The sequence below is a fragment of the Solenopsis invicta genome, chromosome 8, assembly GCF_016802725.1.
Source record: "Solenopsis invicta isolate M01_SB chromosome 8, UNIL_Sinv_3.0, whole genome shotgun sequence".
NCBI classification, from domain to species: Eukaryota; Metazoa; Arthropoda; class Insecta; order Hymenoptera; family Formicidae; genus Solenopsis; species Solenopsis invicta.
Genome location: NC_052671.1, coordinates 2,099,170 through 2,125,389, shown reverse-complemented (window position 1 = coordinate 2,125,389; position 26,220 = coordinate 2,099,170). Strand labels below are relative to the sequence as shown.

Below are 26,220 nucleotides of genomic sequence, written 5' to 3'. Positions count from 1 at the left end.
CGGGAGCGACATGGAATCTTGCAATTTTCTTCCATTCGTTTTTATTTGTTCCACGTGGGATTACCCGGTCGCATGCGTGACCTCCCATGGGTCGCGTAATAACTCTAATGAGGCGCGTGTGTTTTGCGCTATTTGATGCTCCAATATTCGTTGCATTTCGATATCGTGAAAAGCAAGCTCAAGTAAATGAGAATAAATAATCGCGGCCGCTACAAGTTCTTGTTTGTCGTGAACTCGGTGGGTAAATAGTACGTTAAATTTCAGAGGTTCGTGTGTTTTCTATCCGTATAAAGCGGAGGTTACATCGTTCAAATAAACTGTATACAGTTCGTGCTCCGAGCATCGCGCACTTTCTTACACACGGTGATTAATCATCTCATACGAAAGAGAAATGAAAATAACAAGAGAGAGAGAGAGAGAGAGAGAGAGAGAGAGAGAGAGATGAGAAACCATGGACGTATCGGATAATACTGCGGTTTAAATTTACAATTCAATAATGCAGCGTCGAATCTGCCGTGAAAAATTACGCTGCTACGAATTATAAATTATAAGTGCACACAAATTTGTACAGGCCAAAGATGATATTATGAGGAAACAAATGTTACGGTCGGAAGAAAAAAAGAAATGACTGGCACGCGCCTTTCTTTTTATCTTGTTGTTAATCGATACTAAGGCAATTTAAAGGACGCACGTGTAAATCGAAAATCGCTTGCATCCGTGGTAAAGCTCGTCACGGGTGCACAAGGAGAACTTTTTATTGTTTGCTGTCGCTGAATGTTACCGAATTGTCCAACATCTTGTTCAATCTTTGGGTTTTGCTTCGTCTCTAACCTTCTCATTGGTTTTTGTAGCAACCAGTTGTCTGCACTCAAGAAACGAAGCAGTTTATTGCGAGCGTAGTGTGTGCACGATTATAATGGCCGAAGAAGATTTGCTTCTTGCAGCTGCAGCGCTCATACATCTCGTTCTCAATAGCAATAAAAGGGAAAGATGAAAAATACGATCAACTTTGCAAGATCATTATGAAAAATTTTTCATTTCCGTTTAATTTCTGTCGCATCTGCTCCAATGGCTTTAGAATTCTCACTCCAAGCACATTTTTTCGCCTTCCTGCATTTTTATGGGAAGAAACGCATGTTCTCATATTTTCTACATTTCTCAACATGATAATTAAATTGTTATTTCGCTTTGCTTTCTTATTGTTAGACTTTTTTTATTAGAGACCGTTAGAGTTTCTGGCAGCTACATACATTGAGTTCCTGCATCTAAATGTTTATACGGAATGAATTTCAACTACCGTTGTGACTTGTTGACGCGTGTTTCTCATTTTCCTTTCATATTTACCGCTTTCATTGAAATACGCGACATACATAACTTTTCGCTTGATAACAGAAATATTAAGAAATATCAAGAAACTTTCGGCAGCAATCGATAACTTTTTCACGAAACACGGAAGAGATCAAGGAAAAGTTTCTCGTTGTTGCTTCAGTGGAGACCTAACTCAAAGTCGTATGCAAAATGCAGATTATTAGTTTTGTCCGAGCATCTGATATGTAAATTTGTAACTAATATTGTAATGATAAGCGTTTTGCTGCAAATTTCGTCTTAGGTTACTGATTTGGTTTGTACGCGTACGTCTTGCTTTGTGGCTCGCCATTGCGAACACGATGTAACGTTTACCGCAAACTTCGTAACTGCAAGTTCCTCGTCCAAGTTTATGACACATCTCACTCTCGTTCTAATTACGCATTCAGATATGCACTTCAAAATATACGGTGGAACATTATAGCACTTAAACCATTAGTGTCGCATGCGATATGATTGATCGCAATTAAATTTCATTTTGTCTTATCGAAGATTTGTAATTGCAGATCATCTTTCACCGGGACTTTCAATTTTTTTCACACTTAACTACGTTTCGAGTTCATTTTATGGTTCAGTCAGTATCCCGAGAATAGTTGGTTCGCACTGTATAACTCCAAATTATGCGCATGGAATAAATTATCAGACGACGTCGCGGCTGCTTTAAATTCTGCATAAAAGTGCGATCACGAAAATCGCACAAAATCCCTTCTATCAAAGAATGTCTATATTAAATATTCTTACGCCATGCCACCTCATTTTCGTCTGAATTGTCGACGGTACACGAAATATATGCAAATTCCGCCGGAGTATTCAGGTAACATTGGCATACTTCCTTGTACGAGATACGTGTTATCATCTGAAAAACTTTCTCCATCCCATCTGCGGCACGAGCTCAGGTGGCAACTCTGTACAATTTTCTTAGGTCACTTCATTGTGTCTAAACGGGTTTCATGATACATAAATAAATTTCCAAACGCGAAATTGAGATACAATTGTACAGAATTATATGTTAAAGCGCAAGTAAATAGTTTTCGTGTCTCTAAATTTTTTGCTTTCTAGAATTTTTATTTATTTAATTGATTAATAGAGTGCAATAAAAAAACGCATGTTGTCTTTACATTTTACAGAACTTTGTATTAAAATAAATGCTTGGTTAAATGTTATTTAAACAAATAAAAGTTCATATTTAAATAACGATAAAGCGCCCACGCGTGTTTCTCTATCTATTTATTCAGAGGAATGTAAATACATGTATATATTGTGGAAAAATTATTTAAATGAAATTTAAAAAATAAACTTTTTGCCCCGATTATGGCAAATATTTTATTAATATTCCGTTTTTATAATTAATGCAACGTGATCAATACAAACGTGTAATATAAATATACATCGCATTTCTATAAATAACTTATTTAATTTAAATTTATAATATAATATTATTAATATTTATAAATAACTAATTTACTGTGTCACGTTAAATACACATTTCTGTCCCTCCTGTACTCTATATTTAATTTTTATGCGCTAATCGAAACACAAAGCTCGGAGAACTTAAAAGTGATTGAAATCTGATTATCAAGTACATTTAGTGAGTAATGGCAGATCCCTTTTTTGGATGCCTCTCTTTTAGCTTTAGGTAGATTATTTTATACTTTTTTATTTTATTTTATTTTATTTTATTTTATTGCATTTGCATTTCTCACGCCTGAGCGGTCTGAGCGGCACCATCGCTCATAGTCTGTTAAAACTCGCTCGGTAATTTAATATTTATAGTAAGTTGGCTCGAAAGTGTGTCTACATCAATAAATCGAATTTAATGCGCAATGCAATATTGGAAAAACTAATTAATATTTATAGGCCGCACGCTCCGGATCGGAAGGAGACCGACAGGAATGTAATCTAGGCTGAAAATTAACTGCCTACGCGTGTGCTATCACGCTCAATAACTCAAAATCTATGATCACGTGAGAGTTAATTAACCTCCCCCCCCCTCTCCCCAGTCCTTGGGCTCCGTCTGAAAAAGCGCTGATTCGAGTCCGCAAACTTTCTGTCGCTTACATCTAACGCTTTTCGCTATCTTGGAATGAAATTCCGAAGCGATCGTGCGCATCGCGAAGAGAGGAGAGATTCCGAACCGGTCGAAAGTCCATCGGAGACGGAACCGGTACTCTTCTTTTCCTCTCTTCCATTGCGTAGTCCGGTCTCTAATCGCCACTTTCGACGTAATCGCGCCCGTGTGAGTGGATACGTGACTGCGAATAAAGGACCATCGATCGTGATCGGAAATAGCAACACAGCTTTTTAACCTTTTTGAATCGAGCGCTTGTCAGAAGCGCGAATCGTCACGAAAAGGTCGCCTCGGTTGTGGTCAATTAAATCAAGGCGCGATGTCAACGTTATCATTGACACAGAGATACATTTTCCCATTTCCCTTCTCCCCCTATTGTCGGGATGACAAATCAGATTAATATCGCGGCGATATGCATCATGGCCACGTCTCCGTACGTATGTATCATATACATATATACGAGTTACGAGTTACGAGTTACGACTCGTGTCAGTAGCAGCTTCTCTCCCTCTGTATACGTCGCACAAAACTCCTGATCAATTCTTAATCCTCCTACGCTGTCTCGTACCCTTTAATCTTGTACTGAAAGTCAAATTTCTCCCACATCTAAATGATACAACAGAATTATTTTTTTATTTAATCATTTTTAAGATTCTAATGATGTAGTCTTGTTGGCACAACTTTTTTATGCTCAGCAAAGAAATTTATGTTTATTAGCAAGCAAAGACAAACGAATATTATATGAATTTATAGAAAACGAGATTTTTGTATTTTCGCAAAAATTACATCAGATTGTGAAAAAAGAAGAAAAAGTGGTAAAGGTTTGTGGGCAACTAATAAAATTTTTTTGCCAAGTGTAAAAAGGTTGTATCAAGAGAATTGTATTGTTAGAATCTTAAAAATTATTAAATAAAAATAATCCTGCTGTGTCATTTAGATGTAGGCCAAACCAACGGAATACAAAGGTTAAAAGATATCCCATTATCCTGTAAAATATATAAATCGAATATACGTTCACGAGTGATTTAATGACATTAAAGTTCAATAATCACGGAATTAAAATGAGAAATCTTCCTCGGGTTACGCGAAGAAAGATAAATGAGACAGCATGTGTGTGTGTGTGTGTGTGTGTGTGTGTGATTTATATTTACACTTAAAATAAATCTCATTTCACACAGATTGGTATTTTTATCAATTTTGTAATGTAGCTCTGTTTCTAAACGTGAAAAATAATGATAAATGAGGGCTGCAGCATACGCGCTTTGGCAAGACGCTTTTATTTTTGATTTTAACGCGATAAGAATATGAGTCGAAGCTGATATGTGACGACGTGATTTATTACATATTTGACAGCAGCGCAGTTTCTCTAGCCTTCGAAATTCTCATTCGCGGGAAAGTTGGATTAGTTCGATCTCGCCCACCAACTATTCTCCTACACGCGGCTATCGGAATATGCAGGCTGTAAGAGAATTTCGATAGTTCTCGTGTTACAGTATCGAATACGATGAGCTACACGTGTAAACCGTCGAATGAGTTTCGCAGTGATTTTCTGCAACCGGCAACGATTACGACTTGGAGTTGTTAACGAAACTCTGTTTTCTCTGACATTATAAAGAATCACTCGTTAACTGCTTTAACTTCCAAGCCGTAATCGTAATTGCTTTTCTTGATATGGTTATTTTTAGTTTTCGCGCCGTTTATTATTACCTGCCGTTGTAACGTTATACTTTAATAACTTCCCTATCGCGAAGAATTATCCAATCTCACGATAACGTTGATAACGACGTGATAACGTGAAAATAATATTTCGTTATAGTGTGTATACTTAAGGTAGCAAAGTATCACAGTATTGTGACAGGCGGCGGTAACGCGTATGTACGTGTTGTTCCTTTGTATTCTCCATTTTACCACTCGTCTTTTATTTTCGCGAAAAGCGCGAGCTTTTCATCAAAAAGAATTTTGGTCTGCTACAGAGAATCGCATTCGATCATTTTACCCTTTGAATACTGACGAGAGAACAATTGTTCTCTTTGTTTTTAATGACGCACTTTGTTCTCCTTAGTTACATTATCTTCCTTCTGTTGGCCGCAATGATCGGAGGCGGCTGTGACAATCACGAATCACGGATTATTCAGGTATTAAATTTTATAGCGCGTGTAGAAGGAATGCGCAAAACTGAATGACATTTTACGAAATCTGGCAGTTCCGTCACGTTTCTTCACAAATTTTGCTCTCTTGGGACCTTTCTCTGGCGAAGTTTTAGCTAAGAAAAAATTCACATGCAAACCAGTACGGAGTTAAATAAATTTTCAAAATCCAGTTAGTTAATTAAAGAGTAAGCTGTCTTATTTGGGATAACATTTAGTGGTAAACTTAAATAATGAAATTGCTTTAACATCAATTATAAACTAATGTTAATGTACAAACTAAATTTTAACTAATGTGTTCTTGCATATCATTATAATATGTACGCAAATAATTTCCATATAGCAATATCAAAATATATTATTCCGATACACATGATATAATATGAAAGTTAATTTGTTCTATTTAATTTATTTCTATTTGCGTTAGTATATTATAGCTACAATTATATTCGCATAATGCTAGCGTGTATGTATATTTACACAATTTTCTGTTAAAACAAAGGGATGAGAGACAATTCATATCTCAAGTATTTATTCGTATATTATACCAAATGAAAAGATGTCGACCAAAGGGAAACATCCATAAAGCAGTTTTGTTTGCCAATTTGTTCATTTAGCATCGCAAATTCGATGAACGATGTGCATCGTATGTATGTACATTAGTCAAAAATTGGCCAATGTTTCGCTGAAAAGATAGAGAGAGTCACTTTATGATTCAATTAATCACACTTAAATTAATCTGTCATGAGAGAATTTTCTCGAACAAAAAAGCTTACGAGACTTTTTTTCGGAGTTTATGATTCTCAGGGGCGAATAATATATCGATCGCAAATTCGAAGGCCGAAAGTTATTCGAAAAAATATGCGGTTTTTTAATAATCAACGATTAATTAGCGTAACGCAAATTAAGGTCACGCCGATTTGCAAATTGGCCAGATTGGTTATGGCGTGTTTATCCGGTAACGAAACAAACGAGTAATTATTTGGTGACTCTCCGCCATTACTAATTTCCAGAAACGCGAGAACATTCGGGGAACAGCCTCTGAGGAATATTGGCGAAAGTCTTAAAGTTGTCAGTCTCTTAATTTACGTCGACGGCGCAACGGAGGCATTTCATCACGGAATGTGAAGACATCTGTCCGATGCCCGATAAAGGATAGGACCATCCCTGCTGTTGCCGAGAAACATCCCGTTTCCGTGGAACAAAAGGTTTCGACGATGACTCGTAAACCGGATCTGTCAGCCAATAAACGCGATAACGTACAAGCCGCCTTTTCCTCATTCGATTGAAATTCAATATTTCACTCGCGCTCCCGACAAAAAGTCAAGATACTTTAGTCCCGCGCAAGTCTCTCGACTTTGTCAACAAAGCGATCCGCTTTCTAATGGAAATAAGATGGTCTCACACGAATCGTATCATTTTGCGCCGCGGACGATGAGTCGCAATAATCATTACATTTTTCACGATTTTCGCTCGTGACTTGCGTATATCAATATCGAATTTGATGTTACATTACGTGCTGTATTGCCTACGCGTTCGTATCACGTTCGCTCTGAATTTTATGTAGGAATCCAGGATTACGCCCAAGGCACTAAAAATTACTCTCTGATACGCGATGCCGACGAACGGGCCGGACGCAGAAATTTTTAGAAGAGATCAATCACAGCATCAGGTTAGTTGCGCTCTGCTTGAATTTATTCGAATGCATGGTGTACTTCGATTAAGTCGTATCGCTTTGCTAATTTGTCCCGACGGTCGTTAATTAAATATATCAGAACCCGGAGATTAAACGAAATTACATCGACATATCTGGTATATTAGGTTGCTGTTAATAGTGCATGTGACGAAGAAAATAACAGAATATTATCAAAGCAGGAAATAATCAATAAGGTCGAGTCTGATGAATCCTGGGTACCTCCAAGTGAGTCAATCAATTTTCAACTTCCATATCCCATATTTGTCGCACTATAAATTTTCAGATAATCTCGGGCACCTGCGAGTGTACCGTAACCAATTGTATGCTTTTAATTAATTCATCAGTTGATACCTTTGTTTAAAGGACAAGAAAGACTAAATAATTTATAGTGTTTATAAAATGATTACATATCTGTCGTTACGATTAATTAATTCCTTTTCATGTACTATTGTCCACAGTATTTTTTATATTTTCTTTTCTTTTCTTTTTTTTTTCTTCTTTCTTTCTACATAGGTATCGAATGAAAATAATTATAAACGTCAAAGTCACAAAGAATTTTAAAATGCGTGCGTACCTTTTCCTCGCGTAGCAATCAATAATTCCCGATGTGTGTTTTTAATTTCATTTCATTTAAAATCCATTGAGAAATTATCGTCAAACTCATTCGAATCTATTTGGTTCACTCTGTTTACTTTAATTGACTCTCCGCATTGATACCTATGTCCGTTGTATTCGTCGGAATAAAGATAAAATTTAATAATGCCGTTAATATGTTGCATACGTAGAGAGCGAAAGATCAAGTTCTTTTTGGTCTCGTTACTCCTCACAGTATAAAAAAGCACCTAAGTACGCGTGCAGGATAAGTTTCGCGAGAAGAATAAAGAGATAAGATCGTAGAAAATATTGGCTTGGAAAACGAAATTCCGTTTGAAATTTCCGCATTCGTACTCGATATGAAACTTTGAAGGAGTTATTTCGTGATTTATTTCGCCGCACCATCTGCGGCTCGATAAAAAAAACGTGTTCGTCCAATCATGCAAGTGTAATTTCCCTGACTTACAGTTCGGTTACGGTGACAAATGAGATTACTTTCGTTTGATCCTTTCTCCCAAGAAATCAGATTGGTGTTACATATGAACCTGTGCTCGCGTTTCAATCGCGAGACTCATCTGTATTTATTGCTGTCGTATTTATTGCCCTGTGATAGGTGGGCTAGGTATCGATCGATCTGCCAATTGCGATATACAGCATGAGTGGTTTATTTAGAAAGGTAAACCGCGAAATACGATCGGCTGTATGTGTCATTGTATCGATTTAAAGAATGTTATATTTTATAAAATAGTAAAAGCTACATACCTAGTTATAAATAATGCAACGTGTTATATGTATTATGATTTATATAGTTTATTATAACACGTAATCGAATGTATTATTGAAAAATCAATTGTTTACGAGATATTTTATTTTGACATATTTTGTCATAAAATACAAAATATTTGGTAAATTATTAACTTTTTGATAATTGTGTCTCAATACTTTTGTGCACCGAATAATGAAATGCTTCAATGATTGATGCAGAGAAAAAAACACAGAGTTATACTTTTAAAAAAATTACAATTACAAAACGTAATTTGCAATATACAATTTTTATATATTTATATATCTTTATCAAATTTATGTGTCAATATAAGAGATGTTATAATTAATGTAAAAGATGTCACATTTCAAAGTAAAATGTAGTTTCCAAAACGATAACAGATTCCTCTCGGCGAACCAGCCCGTTAGGATCAAGGAAATCGCCGAAATTATGTAGAACGATATCGAGGTCCGAAGCTGTTAGGCAAGATGTTAGGAGATTGAAGAGCGTCACGTTGGATAGAATGGGAAAGATGTTTAGGACGTCTGCTGTGGGAAAATCATTTTTAGGCTTGGACACTGTAAGTGATTTTGATCCTCGGGGCGTCATGTTTCATAAATGTAAGGTGCATCTGGGGACGGGCGACGTTCGAGCTTCAGTAATATCTCGTAATATATGAAGAAAGTTCGAATCCTGAGAGTATCATGGTAGTGAAAACGAATCGTAACACGTATCTAACCTTGAATATGTCTTCATACGTTTCGCCTACGTATTTGTATCCTATTACTTGAAAAAATCTTTGCAAGTTTTTTATTAACTTTTCCAACTTTTTTAAATCTGGTGAAGAAGTAAATTTAATTGATAATATAATCTTTTTTTGTATTTAACAACTTGTTTCGCTAAGTAATCTATCGTTTAAGAAATTTAATGGATTATTTGATGCAAATTTAATCGATTATTTGATGGATTTTGAATTAAACAATGCATGAGTTTATGTTGTTACGTTGATGATGAAACGCATTTACAAAGTAATGTATGAAGATTTTTCTAATAATCTAATTTATCGCTCAAATTTATCGCTACAGAAAACGTATAATTGATTGTTTAATTAAGACCAGTAAAATGCATGTCAATATAATAATCATTGTAGATAATGCGCAAAATAGCGTTAATTAATCAAGATTATGAGTTGATTACATTTATATTTAAAATAATTAGATATTTAGTATAATACAATAGAACTTCATTTATCCGAACATGCCAGAGGAGAATATAATTTCAGTAACCGGAGATTCGAATAATAGAGGTATTGTAACTCTTTTTCTCCCCTCTACCGATACTTATTAATTACAATAATAGGATCTAATGTTCAGAACAGTCGAACATATCTATCCGGATCACTCGGATAATAAGAGCCCAACTGTGAGTTTGTATAATGGAATTAAGTACCCATTTGTTCGTATAAATGGAGCGGATAAACGGAATTCTGCTGTATGAATTACTTTTGCAGTAATAATGATTTTTATGTGTAATTAACTTGAATAAGTAGGCGCAAAAAGTTTTAAAGACTTACCCACTTGGTACTTTGGGCTGTTCTATTTAGAATGTGACACGCGTCGATGATTATGACAAAAAAGCTACGAGGAAGGAAAAGACAAACTCGTTGGGGAGAATGCTTAAGCTTGTTGACAAAGACGGTTCGCCCAAGAAACTTTTTGTTCATCCCCGGACAGGATCGCTGAGTCGTATACTGCGTAGGCATCCTCATAATGAGGACAATGGAATTATTGGCAAACCCGCGGAGGACACCGGGCGTGGAATTTTCTCCAGAATGCTTAGTCAACTGAGAGGAAAGTAAAGATTTAAAGAAATTTGCCGAGCGAATCTTCATTAATAGGCAGACACGATTTGCCGTCGAGATCTCGGACTTCAATCGGAGATGGAGTCCGAAAACTAGAGACTTTCTTTTTAAGCATACTTTAACTTATTTACTTTATCAAAAATATAACTCTGCAGCATTTGTAATATTGTTGCCTTTCTCTCGAAATCAGCTATAAAACAGCTTTTACGTCAGCAGTTTAATAAAACGTAAATCGCTTGTGCTTTGAACGTAACTGCATATATTTTGAAATGAGAAATGATTACATGTTAATTGTAGGTCGTCCCACGAGCGGAATTATGACCAGGCCTGATACACACAAGCACAATAAACTTAATTCTTCATTAGAATTGCCATCAGAAATGCCATTAAATTCGAAGACGACTAACATTACGTAGGCATCATTAGCGTCTAGAGAATTAGTCCAGACGTTGTTCAACTTGGGAAACATTTGTATGAATCTTGACTTATCATTTTGATAAAAAGAAAAAATTCTTTTTGAATGTTTCACACGTCAAAATTGTATATCGAATATAGAATCGATCAACATAGAGAGAAATACATAATCTACTAACAAATTTTTTATATCATTCTCTTAATTTTTGATCTACTTATGAACTATTATGTATCGATAGTGGATAGTGAAGGGTGTGAAATAAAACGAGAGAGAAAGAGAGTGATTACTGGAAGAGCCCACGTTTATTATGCAAGCGTGTCCCTTCTTTTTCGTATGCTTGTATAATGTGATATTGCGGGACAGCCTGTGCCCCTCCGTGCTTCGCACGCCTTGTACAAATTCTCAGATACATACTAATATGTATTACGATGTTACGTGACAGAAATAACTGCATGAGTTTGCGAACCGTGTCGTTGCGAGGGATAGGTATGAGAGTCTTTATTCGTGAAACCACCCTCGCGCAACGGTTCGTCCTCCCAGCCGGTATAAAATGTATTTACAAAAGAGATTATAGATAGATCTACCTACGCGTATGCGCTTGTGTAAACTTGTCGATTCCCCGTGAAAAATCGTGGCGAAACTTCGGAAGCAGCGATTTCCTGTCGTTCTCGCCCGCTCTGAGTACTCGTTTCGGATCGCTTTGTGTCGACTTGTCATGATGACGCAGTCACATAACTCTGCCGTAAGGTATCTCGGTCAAAAAGTATCTCTCGATGTGATCGATCCAGAATAAATTTTCCCTCTTCGTATACCGCATTACCGGCGTTTTTCACGGAGAATCGCTTCTGAGGACGACTGTTCGTGGAAATAAAAAATTCGATCTTAATATATAAAATTATATACAATGTCGCCCAGCAGACGTACGCTTCGGCACGCGGTACATTAACATCTCGTCACGCAACTTCCGGATGTCGATGTTAATGATTGTTTCAACAGCAACGATTGGCACGTACTAACGCGGGCGGTAAGACGATAAAACGACCTCACTATTAATTCGTTTGGGAAGACCTACCGCGTCTGTGCCTGACGGACCTTTTGTTCTTCGTTCTTGATCAACGATCATGATTTATCACAGAATAAAATAATGCAAAATAGTCCAAGCGCTAAACTATTTGTATATCTGATAGATTAGAATTCAATGCGTGTTATTCCCGTTCTCAACTTTGTCTCTAGATTAAAACCTAACGAATCCTATATATAATACTTTAACTCTATGAAAGAACAGCGATTGCACAAAATGGCTGGATTTTTTTGCTGGTTACTCACGTATAGATTTGTCTGCGCAAGTCTAAATGTGAGACATAATGTTGTTTCTGGTTTATGGTTAACAATCTGTCTGCATTTTGAGAAAGAAGCGTTTAACTGCTTTCCTGTATGCGCAATTAATGTCCGAGTACATTGTTACTGAAAAAATTTATTTAGATTAGTTAATAAACGAAAGAAAATTTCTAATATTGGTGACGTTACTGTAAATAATAATTTTCTTTAGTCTAATTAACATTTTTATGACAAAATTTTTAACGTTAGTTACAGTTAGATACTCATAATTTCTAATTTAAAGTCGTCTAATAGTTTTTAAATCGTAGTATATAATTTAAAAGAGTATAATTGATAACTATAACAGAATAGAAAATATTTGAGCTCAATTATTTGTATAAGAATCTAATTATAAATAATGATCTATTTAACTAGGAATCGCAGGCACGCTATCTTATAGCGTTGAGGAAATGTACAAGATATGAAATTTACGATACTTTACATATTCAATAACGTCAACGTTACGTAATGGTTAGATAAAATACAACCTTCTGTCCAGGTGGTCAGATCTTAAAGTAAACATATAAAAATGAAAAGAAGTTGCAACACAGATATCGATATATAAATTTATATCCTGCCTAAAACGTCAATAATATCCACAAAAATATAATAAAAAAAAAGTTGTCTTTCTAGAAAACTTTTGTCTGAGTATTAAGTAGGATCATCGACCGTCGAATTGTTTCAACAATAGCACTTCAATGCGTGCCGTTTCTCTTTCTGATTTTTTTTTATTTTTTTTTTTTTTAGATGCAAGCAATAGCTCAAGCAACAGGGATTGAAGTTAGTAGAATCGCTATCGCTCTCTTTGTATTAACCGTCTCTAATATTTCATTCGCATCTTTCGTGAATAAACTGACATCGATAGCGCTCTGCAATAGCATATCAATAGCACAATTACTATCAACGTGAATACAGTCATGTAAGATTATCATACAGATGTTACGGATAATTTTGATGAATCGCACAGAATTTTTATTAATCCGCCTGAAGCAATTTAAAAATATTAATATTGTGCTTTCAAAAAAAATTCATTTAAAATATGCAACTGTTTCATATTGACTTTTCTAATTTATTATTAGTTACACACACGTTATTAATGCTCATAAGCGAGTAGCGGATTAATATAAGTCCTGGGCAACGCTTTTACAGTAAAATGTAAATTTTAACAGCCTCTGCAATCGTTTATAGTTTTGCGGTTCACCGTTGTGACCGGTATAAAAATGCTCATCCAAAAATACAACATCGATGAACACGAAATTCTATCTCCTATTTTTTTTCCTTTAAATTTCAGGTTTTTGAAGAATCTGACGGCGAAAATTCAACTAACCCTGATTACTGAACTAAGTTTATCTACCTACATCGTGCAATCAATTGCGTTTCGTCACGCTCTTATCGAGAGCAATAGAAAATTAAGTACACGTATTTGTATATCGCCGCAAAAGCGACATTAAATACTGGAAATGATCATTCGATTCTTCTACATGTCCTGCGAACGATTATCGACGAATGTCAACTACGAAATTAAGGCCTATCTATCTGAAACTATCTGGAAGTGGGGATTATCGCGATGACGATTACCTATATATTTATGAAGTTCTATTGCTTTTCAACGGCGATCACTAATTCGCGATGATAAGAGATGATAATAGCTCCAATTGATTATCGATTGATTACTTACACGCACGCGCGCGCACACATATACACGCACACGCACATATACACACGTATTCTGACTCCTTCGAAAAAATGATATGGCTTCTACGAAAATGCGAGTTTTTTGTTCCCACTGATATCGTTTCGCTCATCTCAGAAAGAAGGATCGATTAAAAAGTCCGCACACTCACACCCGCTCGTCCTTCCGATTTTTTTTTCCTAGATAATTCGTTTTAATATTAAGACTATTATTAAACCATCGTCTAGTACGCGTCTCGTATGGCTCTTGGACGGACGTTTCGCCATTCCGAACGATAACTCAACTAGCGTGATCGTCGAGTGCTTTGCGTCTCGCTTTTGCAACGAATCGCTTTTAAGTTTTATCGGACCGCACTACATTAATTCTGGAAAAGATAATAAGACAACGTAGGATAATCTTTAACGCGTCCCATGCGAATGGAACGCGAAACATGAACAAAGTGTTATTGGTGGTAATCTCAGAAGAATGTTTCGCATCGGGAGAGGAACCAAGACGCCAGTTCGCAACAACGTCTGCACAATCCTGTCGATCTAAAATGCTGTCTGTCTTACATATTGCGACTCGACAAAGATGTTCGATAGACTCATTGCGGATGCGATGTGGTCCGAGACCCCATCGTGACACAACCAGTGGAATATGCATCTCAGCACTCGTTATAATATACGACTTACATACTATCAACATTGCGCGTCTTAGCTTCCTGCTACTTATATAGATATGTATACATGAGTTATATATTAATAAAGAGTAATCTCTCCGATCGAGTTGCATAACGCGTAGAAAACATCGCGCATGCATTTGATTCGTAATTCCACACTTGGCAGCATATTCGGTTTGACACCGTCTCTTCGCGTCCCCCCGTCTTATTGCCTTTTACGGCATCCTGCTTTTTACACTTTCCCGATATAATTATCTTAGGCGTGTGAAACTATTCTACGCGTATCACGGATTGAACACGCTTTTAACTTGGATATGTAGCTGACAGAGAAATAAAAATGCGTGCTCACTCATAATTTGATGTAAAATGCTTCCTCCAGGAAGTTTTTTTCGCGTCGATTATCCTCTCGCACGCGATCTAATTGATTTTCAAATTTCACTTTTCTTACGCTGTTTGCTTTTGTTCTTATCCGATTTGGACTGTCATCTCTCTGCAGTTACATTTTTCTTTTCCATGGAAACTTGAAGAATCCTGGGGATTCAAGCACCTTTGGAAAATGAGATTCGCTCTTGTCGCCATCAAACATTACTTCTAACCAGCAGTCGAACCATCACATCCCTGACTCGGCTATTCCTTCATCATCTGCAAAAAAGTTTAAATTAGGAGATATTCCAATTATGATTGTACCATTGCTGTTTATATTACGAACATTGCGATCATGCTCAATGCAAGCTACGTTAATCTTCTTTGTGAATACAAACAAATCGATATTTTTAAAATAAAATTTTAACTTTAACATAATAATACATGTATATTTTCTTACTGTAAATATCTAAATTTTCAAAAACAGCATTCAAATATTATAATAATATAATATTGTGACTAATTGCTCATAATAAACTTTAATACAATATATTTGAGCAAGACAAAATATTAATATTTAACGTATTAAAGGCAAAGTTGAGACAAAAATTCGTTATAAATCAATTTTTTTGACAATTCTGTCTTGGTCATTGCCGTTATTCCGCTGAAATTAATTAGGAAATTAAGTAGTATCCAAGTAATGTAAACACGGGCAGGCAGTCTTTCTACTAACAAAACATTATCAGTGTTTAGTAAAACATACTGTTACTTTGTTCTCACAAACTATACATGATTAGTGTACAACCATTTGGCATTTAGTAACGTATATGTAAGCAACTGTAACGTGTAAATTCATGCAGGAAAGAAGAAAAGCAACGATCGAAATTACCCTCGATGCAGGAATCGCTGTTCGAAGGTCACCTCTCCTTCTCAGCTTCGGCAGGACTCTTAGTGCTTTCGACCGAACTTCGATTCTTGCCTGAATACAAAGGTCGCACAAGATTGCAAAAAGGGAGGGTGTGAGTTACTAGGTGGAGGAAGTGATAACGTTTTACAGAAAGGGTTTTACACCATTGTTTTCAATCACAGGGTAAAACAACGGATATGCTTCTAGCCGTCACCATCGCCTGTCTCATAACTATCAATTTGCCATTAATATTATATTGTTACGCACTTAATGAAATATTCCATTTTTTTCAGTTTCAAAAATACCGTTTTATTAGTATTAACCCTTAAACACGTAAGTGGGTCTGAGAGACTTCATATGAAGTCTCGAACGCTTCCTGTGTGAAGACGGAATGAGATAAGAAGTTCGGACCAAGACGTAAAAAAAGTTTGAAATCTCCTCTTTCGATTGATATCTCCTGATTCGATTGATCAATTTTTTTAGTCAACTAGAATTCGAACGGCACGGCAGCAAAGTTTTGTTTGGGTCAATGCGACCCATATAGTGTGTAAGTGAAACTTTTTTTGTGAGTATTTTACACAAAAAAACTGGACAAAATACGTTCGAACAGGTCGGTTCGCAGATGTTACTCGCATATACTCTGTCTAAAGTTGGAATACTATAAAATGCTGTAAAAAAGGGAGTTTTTCCGAAATATATCATAAAACAAATCAATTTTCAATTTTAGACACGATTTAATCAAAATCCTCATATTCGCCTTGTTACATGAGTACATTTTTTAATAAAAATGACAATGATATAATTTTTTTTAAGTATGAATCTTTAGCTTTAAAACGCCGTGTTTGAAAATCTTTAAAAGTCTTTTGTTGCAAAGATATGATTTTTTGAAGGAAAAGTAGATTTTTGACCAATTTCTCATTTTTGCTTAATGATTTTTTCTTTATAACTTTACAATAAATTATTTTTCGGCAATGCCGATTGTGCAGTCAAACTCCTAAGATTTTGAACTTTCATTAAAAAAAAAATTGTAGAAAAATATTGATTGTAATCAAAGTTATAGCTTCTCAAAGTTGAAAAAGTCTCCCAGACTCAAAAATGTGTTTCCGTATTTTACAGGATCGGTGTGTTTAAGAGTTAATATTTACGGTAAGATATTTAACCTATTCCCGTGCAAGGAAAGATTTTGCAAAACAAGTGGCAAGTTACAGATATTCCCTTCCAATGCATGCACTACTGACCGATTCCCTTCAACTTTTCAACAATTGATATTTTTATTACTCATTATGATGCATTCTCTAAGTCGTACTTCGTCATTGATCACCCAACTTGCCCCGTAATTGTCTCAATTAATCCAAGATATTTCGTGAAAGTAATAGAATTTCAGAACGTACCTTCGAATCCCTGATTATCATGAATCTCTCGTGGTGGCCCAGTGGTATCCTGCCCCTCCAGAACAGCCAAGAGACACTGATGGATGCAGATATACTGCTGCTCCGTCTGAACCATCCAGACCCGCTCTTTCCTCATCGCCCAAACGATCCCGAAGATATCGACGTACTTCGAAACGAGAATTTGCTGCAGTATTCTGTCTAAGGTGATGAACGTGCCACTACGACCTACACCAGCGCTACAGTGAACGACTATTGGCCTCTGATCCGGTCTGACTCGTTCCCTAAACGCTCGCACAAACCTCGCCAAAGTTTGCGGTGGACTGGGAACGCCGAAATCCGGCCAGGTAGTAAAGTGGAAGTGTTGTATCACTCTCTTCACATCACCCTGTGACACGTTATAATTTATTTTAATTAAGGGATCGAAAAATTCAATCGTCAAGGAGCACTGATAAATTACATACATTTGTAAGAGGAGTTTGATAGGAAAAGCAATCACTCACTCTGCACAACATAAATTCCGTGATACTCCAATCCGGATAGTGCGTCTCGTTGAGTATCGTGACGCAGATATCTCCATAATAAACCGGCAGGGTGTCCATTGGCCAGTAGTGATCGCACTTTTCTCTACCTTTCTCTATGCATCTCGTTAGCATTACAATCGCTCTGCTGTTGCTCTCCCATACCATTCGCCAGAAGTCGTCGCGAGTCGAATGCAACGGTCCTTGAGTCACAATAAACTCCCGTGGCGAATTGTGGCCCTATTGTGAAATAAACATGTCAAGGAAGAATCGTTCTCGTTGTTGAAATTATGTTACTTCAAATGTTTAACTGCTTAAATATTTTTGAAAGAGGCAAATTTTTACGTACCGGAACATAATTGGCGTTGATGTAATCGGAGCCCTCTTCATCGTCGACAGGCTGAAGCTTGAACCTACTATGATCGTATGGAAGAATATTCGTGAAGCGATTCTTCGGCCTGTTACAGGGCAAATCTGCCGCAGTGCACGGTTGATCTCTTCCGACGTGCTTTAGTTCTTCAAACTCTTCCGAGAACCGAAAATCGGAATCCGCCGACATTGTGCGATAATGCTCGGCAAAATCTTCGACTTTGATGGGCCGGCTAAATGTAACAGTAAAATATTATGTCTTACTGCAAATATTACAAACTTTGATGTTAAAGATATTTTAATTGGAAAATTGTCTTGTAATACAATTTTTTTTTTTTATAAGCATAACTATGAAAATACTTGTCTTCTTATTAGTAAATTTTACAACAATTCGATAAAATCAAAGTGAAGTATCGTAATTGGCACCTGGTCTCAATGACGCTATCCGGCAATGATAGATTATCGGTTGCCCTGGTTTCTGTTGTCTTGCGACCCTGGCTTCTTCTCCTTCGCATAAACAGCCCGATGCCCAATAGGAACAGCAGCAACGCTATGGCGACGGTGACACCGACTATGATGGCCGTGTTGTCCTTATCTGTACGACACGCACAGCGAATTTTGAGCGTTACGATGAGTCAGACTATCGCCAAGAATAATTACGTTAGATACGTTTGTCTATTTGTAATATGTGTCACACTTATCGCATAACGAGGATAAAGCTTCGAACTTCCATTCCAAAATCTTACCTGCCAGCAGCAATCCTTAGGGCAGACATGTACACGAAATAACGAGGCATGAATTTAGCGAGGCTTTCACTACATGCGCAGTGTGCCTCTATTTTACAAACCAGTTACCGCATCGGATGCATCGTTACTACATACCATCATTATTATTTCTATAAACTCACGTATACTTGGGTTTTCACTACATCATGAAAAACAGAGGGAGAGAGCAAGGGAGTGAGCGAGACATCGGATGCGTTAATGGCACGCGGTTTTTCTCACGTCTTAAGACTTTTCACGCGATCGCTCTCACCTGTTTGAATGGGGAAGCTGTAGCTGGTATCCGTAAATTTGTCTGGTGCTGTGAATGCCCGCACTTTCACCCGATAAGTAGATCCCGATTTCAGTGGTCCGTTACAGTATCCAATTTTGTTGTCGCAATTCTCGGAACCGATCGTAAAGTCCTCTACAGATCCGTTTTTGAAAGGGTAATATGGCTCCATTACCTAAAGATTTTATTACAAAATATGCATTTTATTGTAAAATAATTGACAGTAGCTTGATACATATCTATTCTGATATCTACAGCGTTGTAAAATCTAGTATGTAAATGATATAATAATTAATACCAATTTTCTGTAAATGCCAATTAAATGAAATTCATCATTCTTTTAATTCATTTATCATGCACATAATCTTGTTTTTACATCTCCAAATATCTTTGTGATTTTCCAAAAATAAAATATTACATTTAAATAACTATCTTTTTATCACTTTTTATTACTACTTTTTATTAGGTTTTATTTATAGGTAGAACGTAAATATATCGTTTTTATAAACACCTGCAAAACCATCTTCTTGGTATACGAAATTAAGTCGTTAAAAATATCCATTATCGTATCTTCTCAACTTGTTTATAATTAAAATACAATTTTCGGTGCCATATATGTCGCGACAAATTTTTCTTTTGCCTTGCTACGTAGTTCCTTTAACGGAAACATTAATGTTAACATTAGTAATACGAAGAATTAGTCATAAGTCATAAGACCTCAGTCGATTAGCATAATATCCATAGTATGCAATTTTTAAGTCAATACCATATATCTGCGTCACGTTTTTATAATTTTGTACATTAATTTTGCAAAGATGAGAGAATAAAGACACAAAATTCAATAATAATGTTATAAAAAAAGTCGAATTAAAACACGTTTAGTATTTTCGTAAGTTCGTAAGTGCACCATTATTTTTGAAAATTTTGTTAGACTCGGCTTACACGCACTGCTTTACTTTTCGCGGACACACAATAACGTGTAGATAATTGAATACGATTTTACGGTTTAACATTATAATGTCTATATCACGGTGACCACATCTGCACCTTTGCAGTTTCAGATCGCAACTAGATTACGCGTATCCTTCACGCACATAATAGTGTAGTGGTTTGCGGGTCGTTTAGGTGTGACTGAGGATCTACGTCATAACGCATACATTTTACGAGAACTGTCCATGATCTTGCAAGTCAATAAGTACAGCGCGGTATAATTTGCTGCATTGATTATGTTAAACGATTCGCTTTACCGCCTATCCTCTTGGCATATTTTGTACGCATTGAATAGAGGCTAACATTTAACATATTAATTATTGCAAGAATTACTTGACTGCACACTTGTTGTTTTTGTCGAAATTTAATGCTGCGTCAGTTTTAGTACGTTCATTTTACATAACATATATTTTTCAATCTGCTGTAGAATCATTCATTTTAGTGTCAATTCCAAATTCAATATGATATCCGAATATCTGAATTTTGTGAGAAAAAAATTTTGTTCAATTAAATTTATATATACATTTCGTAATTATGGCTGGTTATTATCGAAATTTTGTAATAAATAAACATAAAAGTTTACCTGATAGGGTGGCCAAATGCTGTAGGCCTGGACATCCCTCCAACTGGGCATCTCCAGACCAGAAGCATTCTTGCTGTCGTCTTCAGCAACAATAACGCTGTACGACGTGACCGCACCATTCTGCTCGCTGAAGTAGTTCTTCCTGAATCTGATTTGGATTGTTGTGCTACTTCTACACACTTCCGTCGGCACCACTTGTGTAGACGGTTTTGGCGGTGCCAATATTGGCATCTTCTGCTTCCAGATCGCTTCAGGACCAAAGCCGATCCTTGTCTCTGCTTGAATCCGGAAAATGTAAGTCTTGCCCGGTACGAGAGACTTGATGACACCACGAAGCTCGGTCGGCTTGAAGTCCTGCGTCTGAATATGAGTCGAACCCTAATGGAACAACAAAAAAATATTAATATAAAATGTTGCATGACGTTCTTCAACTCGTAAAGAAATATAAAATAGTTTCATTTACTGCGATACAATTTCTTGTTGATACAATTTTTGAAACTGCATGTAAACGCAAATTTTTTGAGTACATTTAAAAAGGAGTCTTACTTCTAAACCATAAGTGATGCTAAATTTTCTAATAATGCCATTTTGCTCCTGGCTGGGTAGAGACCATATGAAACTGATGTCACTCGGTTGAATATCGACGGGATGAAACTTCTCCACCTTTCCTGGATACGATTCGCTAGTGGTGAAACTGGTGCTGAGCGGATTTGAGACTCTCAAGTAAGAAGATTCTGTACCCGAACGTACAACCAATGTGAATGTATAATTTCTATGAGGCTTCAAATCATATATGGTGATCACGTTGACCGAGGTGATATTTTGGATGTAGTTTCCTTCCGTATTTATGTACTGTACTTCAAAAGTATTATACTCTCCGTGCGGGATGTCCCAGGTCAAAGTGATCCTCGTATCATTTACGTCGATCGCATGGATCGCAGTGATTGGTTCAGGATCTAAAAGTCATATTTATCTTTGGGCTAATAAAAAGGGTAGTATGAACCTGTGCCTGATCGTTGTTGCGTGAATATTAAAAGAAGATTTTCATTTGCATAGATAAACATTTATACTCATAATATACAAATTTTAAGTAGATATTGGGAGTGCTATAGATTGTTGTTGATATGAAAGATAAAACGTAATATTGTAATGTTATTACTTGATCTCTTCACTGCGATCTGTTTTTTACAGTTTATTATTAAAGTAGTAATTACGATGTTATATCTCAAAAGAGAAAATGTAATGCCACGCTTCTAAGTGGATTATTTGCGATTTCGTACGGTCCTTTGGTACATTAAATTAGACAAGGGACTAATACACATTAAAAGTTTTGTCGTTTTTTTACTTTAAACAATTTAAGCAGTGTTTAATTAAAATTAGCATTTAATCTTTGAGAATTATTTTAACTTCACTGTATCACATGGATACTCACAGAGTCGGTCTTGCCGGAGGAGAGGTCTGCTCTCCACATTATCGCTTACTGTCCAAACAGTTACGTTGTATAGTTTGCCAGGGGTTAATCCAACAAATGAAACTTTGGTATCAACATCATCCACCAAACGCTCCTTCGTGGTGTTGTTCTCATCACTAATCCTGAACCGGTAGAGATCGAACTTCGAGGATTGAATCGGTGTTGGAGTGTATCTTAACGTCAATGTTCCTGATTGGTCTCGGTCGACCACTACGACAACCTCGGACTGGATCAATGGCACTAGATTTCAAAGTTTTGTTTTTGTTTGCTTAGTCATCAGTTGACTTACCATGATATTAATCACCCTTAACTGACCGCCAGACTTAGAATAAAATTCGGCACAAAATTCTGACAGAGACGAATATGATGTAGAAATATATAGTATATCGAAACACGATAACACAAGCAAAATTAATAACTGACAATCGCGTATATTCGTTAGTCATACAGGCGATTTATTAATGAGCTGTTAATTAATGAGCTGTTAAAATAGCGGACAGTAACGGAGCTATGTTAATATGACTTCACTCGTCATTGTTGATAAGTGAAGTCAATGCACTCACTCGTTCTTGTGGTTAAATTGCTGATGTCGCTGACTAGATCATACGAAATCGTGTAGATGACGAAGTAGTACTGTACTCCCGGCATCAAGTCGCTCACCAGGATCTTCTCGGTTTGCACAGCATTCTCTTCGAAACTAATATCGGGTACGTCGTTGGTCTCGCTAACATTCTTTGTTCTGGATTCTTCTGGATTCTCCACTGGCCACCATCTTATAACGTAGGTTTCGATACGACCCTCAGGCCTTGGCCATTCGAGAGTTACATTGGTAGAATCGATAATCGGGGTGATATTTAGAACTGGATTAGGCCCTAGAATAACAAAGAGATGTATCTAAGCCTGTGTTTTAGATCGCTGTTAATTATTTCAATCGAATGAATCATTATCAGAAATTATGTAATAATTCGCTATGTACTTACTGACTGTATGATTCACTTGCAACGGATACAAGCTTTCGACGCCGTAACTGACGGTGTTCACTTGTATGGTATATCTTTCGCCGGGCGTCATATCCGCTACTTCCGCTTCCGTGTCACGAACACTGGGGAGTTTGACCCATCTGGGATCGTCCTCTGTACGATATCTAATAGAGTATTCAGTGAATATTGAGTCTGTCGGCGCTTCCCAGTGTACGACGACGGTATTGCTCGTGACTTTTTCGATACTGAGATTCTTCGGGGGATGAGGCACTGAAAAGTGATTCAATAAATTTTTAATATATTAAATAAACTTCCACGATTGATGTGTTAAATAAGAGATAATAACGTAAGAAATTGATTCAATTTATTACTTACGGACGGCTTGTAAGTAATCGTGCGGCTCGCTTCGGAGTCCATGGCTAATGGCAAAGACCTTGACCTCATATGCCGCACCAGGATAAAGATCTTCCAAGACAATATGCGATTCCGTAGTCAGAGTGGTGGCACTTTCTCCAGTGTCATTCCTGTTATGGGTCACTTCAAATTTCTCTTGTTTAGAATTGACGTCGCTCTTCCAGGAAATGTTTAGACCTTTCTCGATAGGCTTCAGATCTTCGATTACAGGACTAGCAGGACGTGTCGCTTGATATAAAACGGTTTCGTTCGACTCGACTTTATTACTAATCGCTTGAACTATTATGGAATAATTTCTTCCTGGTAGCAGAGCTTCCAGCGTGACCTGACAATTTAACAATTACGTCAGTAAAATATATAAAACAAAAACTGTGAAGGTTTAATTTTTCTTATTTAATAATTTGTAAGACGTTCACCTTTGTCTTATCAGTCGTCAAAGTGTTACTGTCACCACCAATCGTTGTTTCCACTTCATGGTATTGCAGCTTGTAACTATCCTGCATGCTGGAATTCTCTGGACTCCAGGAGACTTCTACCATACCAGTTTTCTCATCGATCACCGTCCTCAGATCGTGAACAGGTAGCGGTTCTACAAGTATAGCAAAGAATGAAGAAATAATTTAATTGTAAATAATCAAGAGGGCATTATTTTCTATAGGTACCGTAGTAAGGGACAGGAAATAAACACTTACTCAGAGTGACATCTCCACTGGCCGGCCAACTGGTGACTTTGCCAGAAACCGTCTTCACCACCACTTGATATGTTTTGCCAGGCTCCAAGTCCTTAAATTCCCATCTGTTCTCGTCGTCCCGGTTCCGCGTGACTGGCGCAAGCCTCCGGTTACTACCGAGCGATATTTGATACTTGTCGAACTCGGATGTTCCATTGGGAGGGTTCCAAAACATACGAAAAGAAGTCGATGTTATGGACGATTTGTCGAATGTTACGTTGAGCGGACGCAACGGTACCGTACGGTACTGGGCTGTGGTGGGCGCGGATGTTTCATCCTCGGAAACAGTTTGCACAGAAATGTCGTACGCTCTACCTGTAATCGAAAATGCAAACAATTTAGAGAAATAAAATGCAATTTTTACTATTTTAAAAGGAATAATAAATTTATTTTTACATTCTTAAGAATGCTTTTAAAAATTAAGTAGTTTCTCTTTGAATTTTTTCTTGCGCAGCTTTACTACTTTCTAAGAAACATCATAGTCGCGATAACGAATTCCGTTGCGTGCTTGTATAATCAGGCATAATTAAACGTAGTCTGCATATTAAATGTAGAAAACGAAACGTTCAATACAAATTAAAGCTAAATAATTTCTTTTATAATTATTTGTCTGATTTATAAATATAAATCTTTAAGATAAGGAACTTTCTTAGCAAGATTATTCACGTTCTATTAAGTAGACTTTAATATTGTTCTTAATGGTAGAAAAGATAAATATTGATACAATTGTGGAAACTACTCGTATTGCAACTCATGCACTGCTCTATTTACAGCAAATGTATACTTTCTACTTCGCGAATCTACTTCGAGTAGCCCTATTTTGTATCTAGAAGAATGGAACAAAATCGATTTGAGATTGATGCGAATAATATTTGAATAACGTCTGAAATTTATTTGTTTTTACTGAATTGTTTTAAAACACTGTTTCCGTTCAAGATTGATTCGGAGTCTAATGTATCTTGAAACGTTTACAATACAATCTGGTTGATTTGATATACCCGATAGTTTCGCAATATGCACGGGTGATTACACGATAGTAAACAACTGACCTGGAATAAGTCCTTTGAAAGCTGCCTGTGCAGGACCAGGTGGCTCGCCTTCCTTTTCCACGTAGAGAACGGATTCTATCGCGTCCGGTGGATTTATGCTAATTTTGTAGTGTGTGTATATTCCGGCCGGATAAGGCGGTTGCCATAGCACCAGCAGCGTCGTCTCATTTCTGAACCAGACGATGAACTTTCCCGGGATGTTCGGTTCTGTAATTCATCCAATTGCTAGACGTGTATATCGATCTTTACGAAACATTTGTAATTCTTTTAATATTTATGATACATACTTGTCGTAAAATTCCTACTGGTGTAAGCGACGCTCTCTTTGGCATCTAACACGGTGAAGAGTTGAAGCGAGTACGTGGCACCGGGAGTGAGATCACGTAGGGTGTAGGGTACCGAATCGACGGGGATGACGGTGGTCTTGGGATTTCCGGTATCGCTGAAGCTCTGCGTCCGCAACCGGAAACCGGAATAATTCCCCTGAGCCGGAGGCGACCAATATACGATCGCGGTCTTCCCATTTCGTACCGATACCGTCAAGTTTGATGGAGGATCGGGTGCTAAATGAAATAAATTATATTAATACTGACTCTCCCAGAGAGACTCATGGCAAATCAGGCAGTCTTTTGCTTGTTAGTCTGTAACTCTGTGTTTTCAATTATAATTGTTCAGACGTTAATTTGACAAATCAACAAAACTGTCAAGATAAGTCTTATGCAAAGCATTTGGATATAATAGCTACGAAAGTAAACAGTTTATAT

General features: G+C 36.8%; 2 protein-coding genes across 5 annotated transcripts in view; one reads left to right on the top strand and one right to left on the bottom strand.

Moving 5' to 3' along the window:
- The first annotated feature begins 6,437 nt into the window (after positions 1-6,437).
- On the top strand, positions 6,438-10,589 carry LOC105192839. Its single transcript, XM_026134259.2, has 5 exons — positions 6,438-6,788; positions 7,148-7,252; positions 7,402-7,501; positions 9,035-9,213; positions 10,237-10,589. Exons 2-5 carry the CDS (start codon positions 7,196-7,198, stop codon positions 10,489-10,491), a joined length of 591 nt encoding a protein of 196 aa, XP_025990044.1. The 5' UTR covers positions 6,438-6,788; positions 7,148-7,195; the 3' UTR covers positions 10,492-10,589.
- A 603-nt stretch (positions 10,590-11,192) lies between these two features.
- LOC105192841 (tyrosine-protein phosphatase 10D) overlaps positions 11,193-26,220 on the bottom strand; it is a 35,115-nt gene continuing 20,087 nt past the window's right edge. Inside the window, exons 3-20 of one of the 4 annotated variants that reach the window (XM_026134257.2) lie at positions 25,744-26,019; positions 25,457-25,663; positions 24,369-24,722; positions 24,093-24,265; positions 23,638-24,001; positions 23,263-23,532; positions 22,846-23,154; positions 22,244-22,522; positions 21,358-21,767; positions 20,812-21,189; positions 19,221-19,413; positions 18,932-18,946; positions 18,612-18,780; positions 18,166-18,418; positions 17,799-18,056; positions 17,299-17,683; positions 15,890-15,979; positions 11,193-15,279 (exon numbers count right to left, since the gene is read on the bottom strand). In XM_026134257.2, coding sequence (XP_025990042.1) covers positions 15,918-15,979; positions 17,299-17,683; positions 17,799-18,056; positions 18,166-18,418; positions 18,612-18,780; positions 18,932-18,946; positions 19,221-19,413; positions 20,812-21,189; positions 21,358-21,767; positions 22,244-22,522; positions 22,846-23,154; positions 23,263-23,532; positions 23,638-24,001; positions 24,093-24,265; positions 24,369-24,722; positions 25,457-25,663; positions 25,744-26,019 — 4,355 coding nt within the window. In that variant the 3' untranslated portion in view covers positions 11,193-15,279; positions 15,890-15,917. The remainder of the gene's footprint in view (positions 15,280-15,889; positions 15,980-17,298; positions 17,684-17,798; positions 18,057-18,165; positions 18,419-18,611; positions 18,781-18,931; positions 18,947-19,220; positions 19,414-20,811; positions 21,190-21,357; positions 21,768-22,243; positions 22,523-22,845; positions 23,155-23,262; positions 23,533-23,637; positions 24,002-24,092; positions 24,266-24,368; positions 24,723-25,456; positions 25,664-25,743; positions 26,020-26,220) is intronic. The other 3 variants (XM_026134258.2, XM_011157094.3, XM_011157095.3) reach the window with 3 other exon arrangements.